Source organism: Lithobates pipiens, unplaced genomic scaffold (genome assembly GCF_037356315.1).
Source record: "Lithobates pipiens isolate NorthernLeopardFrog02 unplaced genomic scaffold, aLitPip1_a1.2 Scaffold_16, whole genome shotgun sequence".
Taxonomy (NCBI): domain Eukaryota; kingdom Metazoa; phylum Chordata; class Amphibia; order Anura; family Ranidae; genus Lithobates; species Lithobates pipiens.
This window is the reverse complement of record NW_027507748.1, coordinates 405,949,018-405,965,479: the sequence shown is the minus strand read 5'-3', so window position 1 is coordinate 405,965,479 and position 16,462 is coordinate 405,949,018. Positions and strand designations below refer to the sequence as shown.

Genomic DNA, 16,462 nt, shown 5'->3' with positions numbered 1-16,462 from the left:
TATAAATTTTTTCAAAATTGTTGGTCTTTTTTTGTTTATAGCGCAAAAAAATATAACCGCAGAGGTGATAAAGTACCATCAAAAGAAAGCTCTATTTGTGGGGGAAAAAAATTTGTTTAGGTACGGCGTTGCACGACTGCCCAATTGTCAGTTAAAGCGACGTAGAGCCTTATCGCAAAAAATGGCCTGGTCATCTTTATAACCTTTAACCACATAAGGACCGGAACATTTTCCCTAATTAACTAATTTGTCAGACAAATGTATCCTCTTACCTGTCAATTGGGGTCCCTTTCACACGGGCAATCCAGTCAGGTCTTTTCCTCCAGTCTTTTCTATGGTGTGGCGGATTTCAGCGGACACCTGTCACCATCTGATCTGATCCTGTCTGCCAAAAACAGACGGATGATGGTCCTATTCCCCATCTGTCTGGCAGATCGGATGTAAACACAGGCAGGCCATTTCCATTTGATTTCACCATAGAGGTGAACGGGACTGTGTCCGCTGTGCATAGCGGAGCAGACATGGATCTGTCATCTTCCTGCTCAGCGGAGAAGTCCCCCACTGAGCAAGCAGATTCCGCTACAGACGCCCATGTGAAAGTGGCCTAAAGCCTGAGAGGACAGAAACTATCATCTACTCTATCCCAACAATCACCCAACTATAGGAGGTAAGAGGAGTCCACAAGCAAACTGAACTGTAGCCTTTCCCCTGCAGTGGCCCCTAGTGGCAGAAATGCATATTTCTCTTGTTTGAGGACTGCATTGAGAAGTACTTGGTTACTTGAACTGTATTCCAGGATGTGCTCATCTTCAGCTCAGAGAACATGCAATAATTGAAAACGTTACAGAAAAGTCTCAAATCTTTTTTTTTTTAAAGTCTTCATGTTATATAGTTGGAATACCATGCCATAATATTTATTGTAAAATAACATATTCCACACTTCTTTTTTTTTTTTTTTTTTTCTGGAAAAAAAATGAAAAAAATACAGAGAAAAAAACTTTTTTTCCACATTTTTGTGGTCCTTCCCATCTCTAGCTGTAGGAGTGAGTTGGTGCAGAAGCTGAAAATGAAAGTGACTAATCAAAAACCAAGCCTAATCAGCATTAGGTGTGATATGTCCCTAACTTATTCCTAATTTTGTTTTGGTTAAAAGAAAAAAAGCAATTTTAAGGTTTTTAGAAAATGCTAGTTGTAGGCTGTTAAAGTGACACTAAACGGAATCCTTTTTCCGAATCCACATATCCACTAAATGGCTCTGTAATCTATTTTTCATGAAATTTTTTAATGGTGGGTTTTTCTGCCTTCTTGTAATGTGGTCTGTGGGTGATGGAACCTCTCCTCCTTTTTACCCTTCACTCTGGTTTGTTTAGAACGGTCAGTGCACGTTAGTTGTACACTGCATCATGAACACACAAATCCCATACTTCATAGTACCCAGTCCATCTCTGGAGCATAAATTAGATGGTGGATACATTCCTACATACAGTGAGACCGTAGAGAAAGAACATGGCCCTGTACCAGGAAGTCAAATCACAGCAGCCAAAAGAAAAAAGGAATTTAGAGATTGGAGGAGGCTGAGAGCATTAAAAGGCACTTTTCAGAGTTAAAACTAACTGAAATTGGTATTTTCAATTTTTTTAACAGAGAACAGAATTAGTGTAATTTTATTAAGGGGAACAATTTGCTACATTTTCAACCCACTAGTTTATTAGTAAGTTGGAATAATTTCAACCTTGCCCCTTATTCAAAAATGTTTGGTAATGTCTTATTGCTTTGTTGCATTGGGGGATTTTGACATTTTTTGATGCTTGGCTGTATGTATAAAGATCTTTTACATAGGTAAGTAAATGGTTTTCAACTGATAGACTACAGTGGATAAACCTTGTATGTGCATGTTGGTGTGATCTCGTGTATACTGGATATTTGTGTGTCCTTATTCAAACAAGCACCTATGATGCCAAGTTGTTCAGTGGATACAGATGGTCCAAACAAAAGGGTTATTGCATTAGTCATTGAGTGGTTCTACATTGTCTAATATGGAAAAAGACTGGACTCCGTCTCTACATCTAAATAAGAAGTCTTGTGTTACAACCAAAGGTGATTTTGCATCTTAAATATTTAATTTTCTCTCATTCCCAGAAATACCGATTCCACCCACAATAACACAACCACCCGAGCCTCCTGAAAATTTAAGGTAATGAAACAAAACAATTCTTTTAAAAAATGTTAACGTTGAAATATTGGGAGGTTTAATGGCATTGACAATTTGATGCATCATTTATTTTTAAAAACTTCTATATTAAAGTGTTAATTAACTCACATTGCATAATATGAGTCATCCTTGCAGCTGTGTTTGCTTGTACAGAGTTTAACATTTAAATACTCGGATCCAGACAGAATTTCCTAAGGATGCATTCATGCTTGTGAATGCATCCTGGCTGCAATTTAAATGACCTCAGCGAAGGTTCCTACGATTTAACTGTGAGGGCCAGTGAAAGCAATGTGAGGCTGCCAGCTCCCGCAGCTAATTACACCAACTTGCATGTAATCTCTCATGCAGTGATCACATGTGAGTGGACTCGATTATCTTTGAGAGGCAGCGGCCTCCTATTGCTTTCAATGGGGCTGACTCTAGCAGCTAATCATGGGTACCACCACTGGAGTTCTCGCATATAATCACAGCCAGAATGCAGTCACAAGTGTAAATGCATCCTTAACCTCTTCTTCCGGTGTAGAAACTATAAGATGTTGTTAGAGGTTGCCTGCTGCATTGTATGTTATATCCCCAGCAATATTCTTGGGTATACTGCACAGGGAATGTCATATATCTAATTGCTACTGGCTAAAGGGATGCTGGATATTGCAGGGTTTCTTTTTAGAACACGGGAATTAGCAATGTGATTGTACTACAGTCAGCTGCAGAGTCCTTTTTGGTACTAACTCCAGACACTGAAAACAGAGCTTGTCCACCCTCCCCAAACTTTATCAAACTTGCATCCTCTTCTATGTTCGGAACATTTATTACCCATGATGACCCACAGGTCTGTAAGAGCCTGCTTGTTTCTGGAAACTGCTGCTCATAAATAGTGGATAAAGATTTAATAAGGTTGTTGTTCCCCAATATAGATTTAAGTGTAGTTGACTGAATGGGCAACCAGCTTGTTCCAAACTGCACATGGAAGGTATTCTGTATTTGTACAGTGCCTTGAAAAGGTATCCATACCCCTTGACATTTTGCCATGTTACTATCAAAAACGTAAATGTATTTTATTTGGATTTTATGTGATAGACCAACACAAAGTGGCACATAATTGTGAAGTGGAGGGAAAATGATAAATGGTTTTCAAATTTTTTACAAATATCTGAAAAGTTTGATATGCATTTGTATTCAGCCCCCCTGAGTCAATACTTTGTAGAACCACCTTTCACTGCAAACAATTAGTGTATAAAGTACCTCTGCGCCAACCACCTTGGCAAGGGGAATAGAGGGATGCTGCAAACACTGAAGGGAGCTTCACCTACTCCCTGAGCAATATCGATTAAGTGGTTTTAGTGTTGCGCAAATGGGGGAATACAAGGAGGGAGGGGAGAGGAGGGGGGGGGGAGGGGGGAGAAAGAGAGGGAAGGAGAAAAGAAAAAGGGGAAGGGGAAGAAAGGGCAGGGAGGGGAAAGGGGAACAGATGAGTATGCAGGTAAAGGATAAAAGGGTAAAGGTCAAAAAGTGCTAGTGTAAAATTATGTGTCTGGGTGTACACAAATCCTTGTTCGGTACGTGCTAAACTAAAATAAATGTTAGAGAGTGGCAATCAAATATAAATTCTGATAGAGTGCCATACAAATAAAAACTCACAGTAATGAATGAATGCCTGAAACAATAGACATACAAATCGTGGGTGCTGTGCAAAACTACAATAAAATATGCTGACGATAAATAAATATATAACTTAAGGTGATAGTCCAAAATATATGACTAAAAGTGTATAGTGAGAATAATCACATAAGCACAATCCCATGTGACATGCCAAGTGGAAAAAACACAGATATCAATCAATCCAATATAACAAAATGCATGTTCCATGCGGTGTTTATAAAGTGCCAAGTGAAAAAAAAAAAAAAAAAAAAATATTGATAACAATCAATCCAATATAACAAAATGCATGTTCCATGCGGTGTTTATAAAGTGCAAATAGTGCTAGCAGCAAAAAAACGTTACAACACAGGTGAAATGATAAACACATAAAAATAAGGTGCTGGTAATCAGTCTGGGATATTCAGTCCTGTGGACGTGCTGTGTTCTAAGGGGAAGCACTGGCTTTAAACTTCAGTGATCCATGCAGGCATACATGTGCAGTGACTTAATCCTCCTATTTGTCCAATACGTGGATAGATGTACCCTTACCTCACGGCTGTGAGGTTACAGCCTTAGTAGTATAGGTGGGTAACTGGCTCCTGTTCCTGGGGTAGGTATGCCTCACAAGATAAAGAGATAATGTCCCATAGTGTAGTAGCTTCAACCAATTGAATTTTATTTAAGTATAGTGACAGGGTACTCACATTCTGAGTGAATAAAAACTGCAGTAATGGAGCAACAAGCAAAGTAACGAACGGTGCGTTCCAATGTCCTTCCTGTTGTCTCTCTCACTTCCTTCCTTGCGCATTCGTCACCGTCACGTGACTTCTTCAGGGAAATGAATAGAGAGAAAGGGGTTGTGTTTTTATGCTGATCGTTCGTACTTACGGTGGCCATTTTCTTGTAGACCGGAACAGGAAGTTCCATGGCGGCCATTTTTGATAAGGTATGTTGCCAGAAATATACCAGCATTCATTGAATTGGAGGTATATCAAGCTAAATTACACCAAGCTCAGGTTAGAGGGAGAGTGACACCAGGGGACTTCTCAGCACCTTGAAATATATCGCTGGGCTCATATAAAGTGCAGTGAAATACAATATTATATAAAAATACCCTTTTAAATATGTGGAAATAAAAAATATAAAAATAGTATGCTGCACCAGGTATATATAAAAACTATAAAATGTAATGAGAGAGGAAAAAGTATATTTGTATCAATATGCGTGCCTAAAAATTAGAAATATATTAAAATATAGAAACTATATTAGATAAAAACTAGATTTGTATATGTAAAATAGAGCATAGGAATAATATAACGCGCCAAGGTGAATTGAGAGAGGAGAGTATAAATAAATTTACGTCAATGTGCACTTATATAAATATAAAATCTGTCGGTCATGTTAGGGGGAGAGAGTGTAAATGTGTTTGTACATCGGTGTACACATAATTAAAGGAGGAGAGGTTTATCCGAATTAATTATTAAAAATATTAATAAATATAAAAAATGTAAAAAATATATAATGACTTTAAAAGGTTAGATAAAGCACTCATAAGAGGCAAAAATGATTAAAATTTAGTGGGAGGAGTCTAATGAAAAAACATGTATGCATTAAAAATCGCTGATGAAACAGTTCAGGTCAAACTCTATATTTAACCCTTGAGGGGCAAAAGTGTCTAAGGTAAAAATCCACCTCGATTCCAATTGGCTTAATGTTCTGACTTTGTGTGCTCCGCGCCAATGTTTGGTGTAAGGTTCTATGCCCCAAAATTTTAGTTGGGATGGGTCTTTGTTGTGGACAGCAGCAAAGTGCCTGGATACACTGTGCTTGTCGAAGCCTTTTGAGATGTTCTTTACATGTTCCTTCAGACGAACTCTAAGGGGTCTTTTTGTGCGGCCCACGTACTGGAGGCCGCAATTGCACTCCAGTGCGTAGACCGCTCCCTCAGTGTTGCAACTTATAAAATCTCTTATCTCATATGTGTTTCCAGTAGTTGTAGATGTGAACTCCTTTCGTTTCTTATTCTGGCATCCCGTTTTTAAACAAGCATAACATCTTCTACAAGGGAAGAAACCTTTTCCAGTAAAGAATGAAAAGTTATTTTTAGGGGGATCCGGGACATTTTTTACTAGCTTGTCTCGAATAGTTGGAGCCCGCCTATATATAAATTTGGGTTTTGAAGGGAGTATCTGTTGTAGCTGTTGGTCTGCTAGTAGGATATTCCAATTTCGTCTGATGATTTTCTCCACTTCTTTAAATTGGGAACTATAGTCGAGGATAATTGGTACTACATCGTCTTTAGGTATATGTTTCGGTTTATCTTCTAGTAGTGTTTTTCGGTCTATCTCCGCAACTTCCATGATCTTTTTATTGATAAATTTATTGTCATATCCTTTTTCCAAGAATTTATCTCTCAGGGTTTCTGCTTGTACTTTGAAAATTTGATCGTCAGTGCAGTTCCGCTTTATTCGCATTAATTGTCCTTTGGGTATATTGAACAGCCAGTTGTTATGATGGCAACTTCCTATTGGAAGGTAGCTGTTCCTGTCTACCTCTTTAAAGTGTGTTTGGGAGGAAATTTTGTTGTCCTTCTGTATAATTTCTAAATCTAGAAATTTGATATTCTTATCGCTGATCTCCCATGTTAATTGGATATTTCTGTTATTGGTATTCAGGCCTGCTAGGAAGTTGATGAGTGATTCCTTCTTACCCTTCCATATTATTATGTCATCAATATACCTCTTGTATAGATGTAAGTCTTCTGGGATGTTTTTTAGTGCCTCTTCTTCTTCCCATTGCGCCATAAATAGGCCCGCCACACTCGGGGCAAATTTGGCTCCCATAGCCACCCCTGTTTTTTGGAAAAAGTAATTGCGGTTGTACCAAAAAGCTATTTTTCAAAGTAAAATCCAGGCATTTTATTATATATTTCCTCTGACTGCATGGTAAGGTTGTATATTTCCTCAGTCCCCATTTTACTGCCTCACATGCCTGGTGATGTAAAATTACTGTGTATAAAGAAGCTACATCTGCTGTGGCCAAAAGCCACGGTTCTTCATTGACAGGGAGTTTGTCTAGTATTTGTAGAATTTGTTTAGTGTCCCTTAAATATGCTTGTGTCTTCTGGACAGCGGGTTGTAAATAAAAGTCGATGTATTGTCCCATACGTGATGTTAATGAATCTATCCCATTAACTATTGGTCTTGGTGGGGGATTACTCTGGTCTTTATGTATTTTCGGGACTGTATATATAATGGGAGTACGACACGATTCCGGTATGAGATATTTTGCTTCTTTCTTAGTCAAGATTTCCCTTTTAAGACCCAAGTGGACTACTTGTTCTAGTGCCTTTCTGCATCTGAACATAGGGTTACTTGGTAGACGTGTGTATGTATTTTCATCTTCTAATAATTTTTCCATACTTAAATTATATTGTTCCTTGGAGAGGATCACAATTCCTCCCCCTTTATCCGCTGGTCGGATTACCAGGTCTTTTCTTTTTGTTAGTTTCCGAATTCCACTCTTGATGTGTTTGGGGTCTTCTTTCTTTCTAATTTTTAGAGACTTTAATTCGTCTGTTACAATTCTCTTAAACACATCGATGTGTTTATTATCTTTTGCTGGTGGGTTGAAGGTGGATTTATTCCTCAAGGTACTATGTAGGGTATTGTCATTGGTGTGGGATATTTTGGTTTTGCAAGGGTTACTGGCAATGTATTTCTTGATGTTGAGTTTCCTTATATACTTCTGAATGCCTATATATGTCTGAAATTTATCTACATTTTTTATGGGGGCATATTTGAGACCCTTGTCTAATGTACCAATTTCCTCATGTGTGAGTTGTTTCCCACTAAGATTAAAAATGCCTCCTCCTTTCACTCTCTTTTTCTTTTGTACTCTCTTACCTCCTCTTCGTCCTCTCTTCTTTCTGGGGTGCGTCTTACGTATCTCATTTCTTCGGCATTTCTTACCGGGTGGTTTTCCCTGCCCCGTTCCAAAAAAGACCTGTCATGTTCTGTGTCTGAGTGTTGTCGTCTGTCGGGTCTATCTTCCTCTGGTCTGTTTAATAGGGGCGCATAATAGTTATAGGTTCGGATTGGACTCCTCTCGTGCGGTCTATATGAACTATATGGTTGTGGACCTCTGCTGTCTCCCTCTCTTCTCTCATAATTGTGCGTTCGGGTTGGGCTCCTCTCATATGGTCTGTACAGCCCTTGTGTTTGTGGTCCTCTACCATCTCCATCTAGAAGAGATGAGATAGAAGAGATGGAGATGGTAGAGGACCACAAACACAAGGGCTGTACAGACCATATGAGAGGAGCCCAACCCGAACGCACAATTATGAGAGAAGAGAGGGAGACAGCAGAGGTCCACAACCATATAGTTCATATAGACCGCACGAGAGGAGTCCAATCCGAACCTATAACTATTATGCGCCCCTATTAAACAGACCAGAGGAAGATAGACCCGACAGACGACAACACTCAGACACAGAACATGACAGGTCTTTTTTGGAACGGGGCAGGGAAAACCACCCGGTAAGAAATGCCGAAGAAATGAGATATGTAAGACGCACCCCAGAAAGAAGAGAGGACGAAGAGGAGGTAAGAGAGTACAAAAGAAAAAGAGAGTGAAAGGAGGAGGCATTTTTAATCTTAGTGGGAAACAACTCACACATGAGGAAATTGGTACATTAGACAAGGGTCTCAAATATGCCCCCATAAAAAATTTAGATAAATTTCAGACATATATAGGCATTCAAAAGTATATAAGGAAACTCAACATCAAGAAATACATTGCCAGTAACCCTTGCAAAACCAAAATATCCCACACCAATGACAATACCCTACATAGTACCTTGAGGAATAAATCCACCTTCAACCCACCAGCAAAAGATAATAAACACATCGATGTGTTTAAGAGAATTGTAACAGACGAATTAAAGTCTCTAAAAATTAGAAAGAAAGAAGACCCCAAACACATCAAGAGTGGAATTCGGAAACTAACAAAAAGAAAAGACCTGGTAATCCGACCAGCGGATAAAGGGGGAGGAATTGTGATCCTCTCCAAGGAACAATATAATTTAAGTATGGAAAAATTATTAGAAGATGAAAATACATACACACGTCTACCAAGTAACCCTATGTTCAGATGCAGAAAGGCACTAGAACAAGTAGTCCACTTGGGTCTTAAAAGGGAAATCTTGACTAAGAAAGAAGCAAAATATCTCATACCGGAATCGTGTCGTACTCCCATTATATATACAGTCCCGAAAATACATAAAGACCAGAGTAATCCCCCACCAAGACCAATAGTTAATGGGATAGATTCATTAACATCACGTATGGGACAATACATCGACTTTTATTTACAACCCGCTGTCCAGAAGACACAAGCATATTTAAGGGACACTAAACAAATTCTACAAATACTAGACAAACTCCCTGTCAATGAAGAACCGTGGCTTTTGGCCACAGCAGATGTAGCTTCTTTATACACAGTAATTTTACATCACCAGGCATGTGAGGCAGTAAAATGGGGACTGAGGAAATATACAACCTTACCATGCAGTCAGAGGAAATATATAATAAAATGCCTGGATTTTACTTTGAAAAATAGCTATTTTTGGTACAACCGCAATTACTTTTTCCAAAAAACAGGGGTGACTATGGGAGCCAAATTTGCCCCGAGTGTGGCAGGCCTATTTATGGCGCAATGGGAAGAAGAAGAGGCACTAAAAAACATCCCAGAAGACTTACATCTATACAAGAGGTATATTGATGACATAATAATAATATGGAAGGGTAAGAAGGAATCACTCATCAACTTCCTAGCAGGCCTGAATACCAATAACAGAAATATCCAATTAACATGGGAGATCAGCGATAAGAATATCAAATTTCTAGATTTAGAAATTATACAGAAGGACAACAAACTTTCCTCCCAAACACACTTTAAAGAGGTAGACAGGAACAGCTACCTTCCAATAGGAAGTTGCCATCATAACAACTGGCTGTTCAATATACCCAAAGGACAATTAATGCGAATAAAGCGGAACTGCACTGACTATCAAATTTTCAAAGTACAAGCAGAAACCCTGAGAGATAAATTCTTGGAAAAAGGATATGACAATAAATTTATCAATAAAAAGATCATGGAAGTTGCGGAGATAGACCGAAAAACACTACTAGAAGATAAACCGAAACATATACCTAAAGACGATGTAGTACCAATTATCCTCGACTATAGTTCCCAATTTAAAGAAGTGGAGAAAATCATCAGACGAAATTGGAATATCCTACTAGCAGACCAACAGCTACAACAGATACTCCCTTCAAAACCCAAATTTATATATAGGCGGGCTCCAACTATTCGAGACAAGCTAGTAAAAAATGTCCCGGATCCCCCTAAAAATAACTTTTCATTCTTTACTGGAAAAGGTTTCTTCCCTTGTAGAAGATGTTATGCTTGTTTAAAAACGGGATGCCAGAATAAGAAACGAAAGGAGTTCACATCTACAACTACTGGAAACACATATGAGATAAGAGATTTTATAAGTTGCAACACTGAGGGAGCGGTCTACGCACTGGAGTGCAATTGCGGCCTCCAGTACGTGGGCCGCACAAAAAGACCCCTTAGAGTTCGTCTGAAGGAACATGTAAAGAACATCTCAAAAGGCTTCGACAAGCACAGTGTATCCAGGCACTTTGCTGCTGTCCACAACAAAGACCCATCCCAACTAAAATTTTGGGGCATAGAACCTTGCACCAAACATTGGCGCGGAGGACACAGTCAGAACATTAAGCCAATTGGAATCGAAGTGGATTTTTACCTTAGACACTTTTGCCCCTCAAGGGTTAAATATAGAGTTTGACCTGAACTGTTTCATCAGCGATTTTTAATGCATACATGTTTTTTCATTAGACTCCTCCCACTAAATTTTAATCATTTTTGCCTCTTATGAGTGCTTTATCTAACCTTTTAAAGTCATTATATATTTTTTACATTTTTTATATTTATTAATATTTTTAATAATTAATTCGGATAAACCTCTCCTCCTTTAATTATGTGTACACCGATGTACAAACACATTTACACTCTCTCCCCCTAACATGACCGACAGATTTTATATTTATATAAGTGCACATTTTGTTATATTGGATTGATTGTTATCAATATTTTTTTTTTTTTTTTTTTCACTTGGCACTTTATAAACACCGCATGGAACATGCATTTTGTTATATTGGATTGATTGATATCTGTGTTTTTTCCACTTGGCATGTCACATGGGATTGTGCTTATGTGATTATTCTCACTATACACTTTTAGTCATATATTTTGGACTATCACCTTAAGTTTATATATTTATTTATCGTCAGCATATTTTATTGTAGTTTTGCACAGCACCCACGATTTGTATGTCTATTGTTTCAGGCATTCATTCATTACTGTGAGTTTTTATTTGTATGGCACTCTATCCGAATTTATATTTGATTGCCACTCTCTAACATTTATTTTAGTTTAGCACGTACCGAACAAGGATTTGTGTACACCCAGACACATAATTTTACACTAGCACTTTTTGACCTTTACCCTTTTATCCTTTACCTGCATACTCATCTGTTCCCCTTCCCCCTCCCTGCCCTTTCTTCCCCTTCCCCTTTTTCTTTTCTCCTTCCCTCTCTTTCTCCCCCCTTCCCCCCCCCTCCTCTCCCCTCCCTCCTTGTATTCCCCCATTTGCGCAACACTAAAACCACTTAATCCACCTTTCACTGCAATTACAGCTGCAAGTCTTTTTGGGGATGTCTCTACCCAGTTTTCACATTTAGAGAGTGAATATTTTGCCCATTCTTTGCAAAATAGCTCAAGCTCTGTCAGATTGGACGGAGAGCGTCTGTGAACAGCAATTTTCAAGTCCTGTCACATATTCTCATTTGGATTTAGGTCTGGACTTTGACTGGGCCATTCAAACACGTGAATATGCTTTGATTTAAACCATTCCACTGTAGCTCTGGCTGTATGTTTCGGGTCGTTGTCCTGCTGGAAGGTGAATCTCCATCCCAGTGTGAAGTCTTTTGCAGACTCCAACAGGTTTTCTACTAAGATTGTCCTGTATTTGGCTCCATCCATCTTCCCATCAACTCTGACCAGCTTCCCTGCCCCTGCTGAAGAAAAGCATCCCCACAACATGATGCTGCAACCACCATGTTTCAAGGTGTGGATAGTGTGTTCAGGGTGATGTGCAGTGTTGGTTTTCCACCACACTTAGCATTTTGCTTTTAGGCCAAAAAGTTAAATTTGGTCTCATCTGACCAGAGCACCTTCTTCCACATGTTTACGGTGTCCCCCCTCATGGCTTCTCCCAAACTGCAAGCGGGACTTCTTATGGCTTTCTTGCCACTCTTCCATAAGTGCCAGATTTGTGCAGTGCACGACTAATAGTTGTCCTGTGGACAGATTCTCCCACCTGAGCTCTGGATCTCTGCAGCTCCTCCTTTACTCCCTATTCACACCTGAGCGTTTTGTAGCCCTACGCCTGAAGCTACAAAACGCTGGAGGGGAAAAAAATCCATTATTCTCAATGGAGATGGTTCACATCTCCACTCCAAGTCGCCTGAAGCCCTACGCCTGAAGCTCAAACAAGTTCCGGACCCTTTTTTTGTCGCGCGAATCGGGCTGATTTGGGCGTTTTTCTTCTTTTAACATTGGTGACCTTTTGCCCTGCACAAATTCGCGACAAAACGCGGTAAAAAACGATGCGAATCGCGGTAAAAAACGCTGCAAATCACGGTAAAAAGCGCCGCAAAAAACGCTTGAAAAGCTACGCTCAGGTGTGAATGCAGCCTTAAAGTTACGATGGGCCTCTTGGCTGCTTCTCTGAATAATGCTCTCCTTGCCTAGCCTGTCAGTTTAGGTGGACGGCCATGTCTTGGTAGGTTTGCAGTTGTGCCATACTCTTCCCATTTTCAGATGTTGGATTGAACAGTGCTCCATGAGATGTTCAAAGCTTGGGATATTATTTTATAACCAAACCCCTGCCTTACACTTCTCCACAACTTTTTTTTCTGACCTGTCTGCTGTGTTCCTTGGCCTTCGTGATGCTGTTTGTTCACTAAGGTTCTCTAACAAACCTCTGAGGTCTTCACAGAACAGCTGTATTTATTCTGAGATTAAATTACACACAGGTGGACTCTATTAACTAATTAGGTGACTTCTGAAGGCATTAGGTTCCACTATTTTAGTTAGGGGTATCGGAGTAAAGGGGGCTGGATGCAAATGCACACCACACTCTTCACATGTTTATTTGTAAAACATTTTGAAAACTATTTATGATTTCTCTTCCACTTCACAATTCTGTGCCCCTTTGTTTTGGTCTATCACATAAAATTCCAATCAAATAAATTTACATTATGGGTTGTAACATGACAAAATGTGGAAAATTTTAAGGGGTATTTATACTTTTTCAAGGCACTGTATATAACGAAAAAGATGGGAATTGGATAGCTGGTACAAACTTTTCAGCTCACCAAGTGACAGCAGAAATTACACCCTATATTTAGTCTATATATCGGACATGGGTAAATTGCAGCCTTATGGCCACATCCAACCTGTTTGTTGTCCCTATCCAGCCTTTGATGCCTCCACTGTCTGTATGCCTCTCGGAGCCTGTCAGTTTCCTTACTGAGGATGCTGACGGGCTCAGAGAGGCACTCTGACAGATGTCAATGTGGAGAGCTGTAAGGAGAGAGCCTGAGGAGGTGATCGTTACAGAGGGTAGACTCTGTTCTGATGGGAGAGCATTGTCTTGGAGATGTCACGATGCTCGCCCATCACTCTGCTACCTGGAAATTTCTTCCCGTTTTAGTGCCTGCATGCTGCAAATCGGAAGCCCTTCAATCCAGGTCACGATCTGCGGAAATCTCCACTGTACCAACATCGGGCTCTCTTTCTAGTCAGTGTTTTTCAGAGGGCATTTGACCGGCAGTGAGGAGGTGTTATATTGCTTCCTCACTACCTGTTTTTAACCCTATAATACTGCACTGCAATTGCATCCATTGCACACAATTGCTGCATGGCCCCATTGAATGGGTGAGTTTAACAAGCGGTGCCCCTTGTAAAACACTGCAGCCCAAGATACAAATGCAGCAAGTGTGAAGAAAGTCATCGTGTCCATGACATGTGAACCATCTGGCTGTTATTTTACAGTGTGGGTAGGCAACCGGAGAGGGGCATAAAGACTGTGAGTCGGCAGCCTGTTTTTATTACACCTCGACCACCCTGAAAGAGACCTATTTCATGAGCACTGATACCTAATATTCCCAGCACCAGAGTTTGTTTTCTATATGTTTACATACTTATGGACCTTCCCAGGTCCAAAGTTAAAGGCAAGCATGAATTATTCCGTAGTGGTACATTTGAAGATGTAGAAGTAGGGCCCTACTTGTAAAAAAAAAAAAAAAAAAAAACCATAAAACCCATAAATCTTTTTTTTAAGCTCCAATAATGGAGTTCACAGAGCAGGTTTGTGAGTGCCAAGGCTTCAAAACTCTGTAAACTAAGTGGGTCAAAGCCTCATAGGATCTAACTATTGCCGCTTCTAGAGATATTGCATCATCATCTAGTGAGGAGTCTCCCTCCCGCCCGCCTGCCCTACTTTTCAAGGCTGCTGTAGAATAGCCAAGCAGATCCTAGGTAAACCTCCCTGTCAAAGAAAAACAGATATAAACATAAGTCTGCCATACATGGATCAAAGTTTAGCAGGAACTGGCCAAATTGCGATCCATGTATGAGCATGCTGATTGTACCCAAGCTGATCCATTGATCCAGTAACCATTGTTTTCTGCCGGCCAGGAATGCTCCCTGTGCACCCCTGCTGACAGACTACAATAGCGCAGTGGGAGGCATTCCTCTACCAACACTGACTGTGTTGATGGGGGAATCAAGCGATTTTTCTTTTCTTCCACCAGAGGAGAATTTCTCCAGGCATTCCAACTTTCTGCAAGTCCATTCCTACCATCAGGGGCCCTGGTGAAGAAACAGGCTGGGGCTTAAACTCTGCACACTGGGGAACCAGGAGTTTGTGTTCTGCAGGGACTTGCTACCATAGAAACCTGACACAATCCTGTCTGGTGTCCCTAGACACTGGGAAGATTTGACACAAGGCCCCTCCAGTTTTTATGGAAGCTACTGGACAGTTGTACAGAATATCACTCCACTTAAGAAATCAGAAAATCAGCCCAAAAGCCTCTGAAGTCTTGCTTGCATATAGGTCCAATCCACTAAACCAAAGGCCTTTTCCAAATCTAGAAAGACCAAAACCTCTTTACGTGAAAACATTATTAAATTATTTTTTTATAAGAACACATTTAAAATTTAGATGTAAAAACCCAACATTTTTTGAATTTCAATCTACTTATTTCTTCATTTAATAGGCTTGCTAAATTTGCAGTAAGCATAAATCTTATATACAAAGTAAACTGCTTGAAGCAGCTAAAAAATTTGACAAGTTGATGTGAATTATTTGTCCTCCCCTCCATGTAAGCATATTCTCAGTGCTGGATTGACCTCTGTGTGCAATGCAGTAGCGCCTGGATGCCTTGGTATTCTGACTTTCACTCCCTGTCTGAGTGATGCTGTAATAGATTATAGGAAGCTTTTAGCCCAGGTTCACACTAATGCGTAGCGGGACACTGCATGTAAATCACACAAGGAATCGCAGCACATTCCAGTGCTAATTACATGCGGTGTGTCTGGGATGCGATATGAGCCATGGATTTGTATGGTTTAAATGACACGGCTATCGCAACAAACTCATGCAGGACCCTTTTTTTGTCATCACCAGAATTGGATTGATTCTGCAAATCCCACTACATTTTGCAAACCGATTGCGGGTTGTCGTTAACTTAACAGACTCCCCAATCCATTCACATGCACAGGTTGCGTTTTTGATATGGTGTGGAATCCGCAGCAAATTCGCTGTGAATTTGCACTGCATCTAGTGTCAACCGAGGCTTATAAAACAGATTTAGCTGTATTTTAAATACATGTTGTTTTTTTGTTTTTTTATATTTACAAACATGTTACATTTGTTTACTGGATTAAACTGTTTTAATATATGGTAGTATGTGCTCCTTTAGAATTAGGGCCATGCATTGGCCTGTATGAATACATAAGAACTTTGCAGAAACATTAAGAACCCATTCACACCAAATGCAGTGGGATGCATTTTTTACTAAAATCCAACTGCATGGACAGTCCAAAATCCAGGTTATTCTATGAGCATGGTTCACACTGTTGCAGTGCAGTCAAAACAAATTCACAGAAATGCATGACAATAGACTGCAACGCAGTGCACATAAAATGCCAAAGAAGAAAAGACTGTAGTGACCTCAAAGGAAATGCAAGATTATGAAAAATGCACAGCAAATGCACATAAGAAATGCACGTCACCGTGAGTGCAAAAACGCACAGTCTATCGCATGAATAGACTAGGCTCCATGCATACTAGGAGGCAGAAAAAAGGCCAGAACTCCCGGCAGAAAAAGCATCATACAAAACGTGCCTATGTAGCATATTGTACACGTGTAGGCACATTTATGAGCGTTTGCGGTT

At 39.8% G+C, this 16,462-nt stretch overlaps 1 protein-coding gene across 3 annotated transcripts in view; it reads left to right on the top strand.

Annotated features, from left to right (window-relative positions):
- The window catches only part of KSR1 (kinase suppressor of ras 1), a 229,413-nt gene that overhangs the window by 168,774 nt on the left and 44,177 nt on the right, over positions 1-16,462 (top strand). For all 3 annotated transcript variants that reach the window (XM_077482405.1, XM_077482404.1, XM_077482403.1), the window contains one exon: positions 2,140-2,194. In XM_077482405.1, the coding sequence (XP_077338531.1) occupies positions 2,140-2,194 (55 nt within the window). The remainder of the gene's footprint in view (positions 1-2,139; positions 2,195-16,462) is intronic.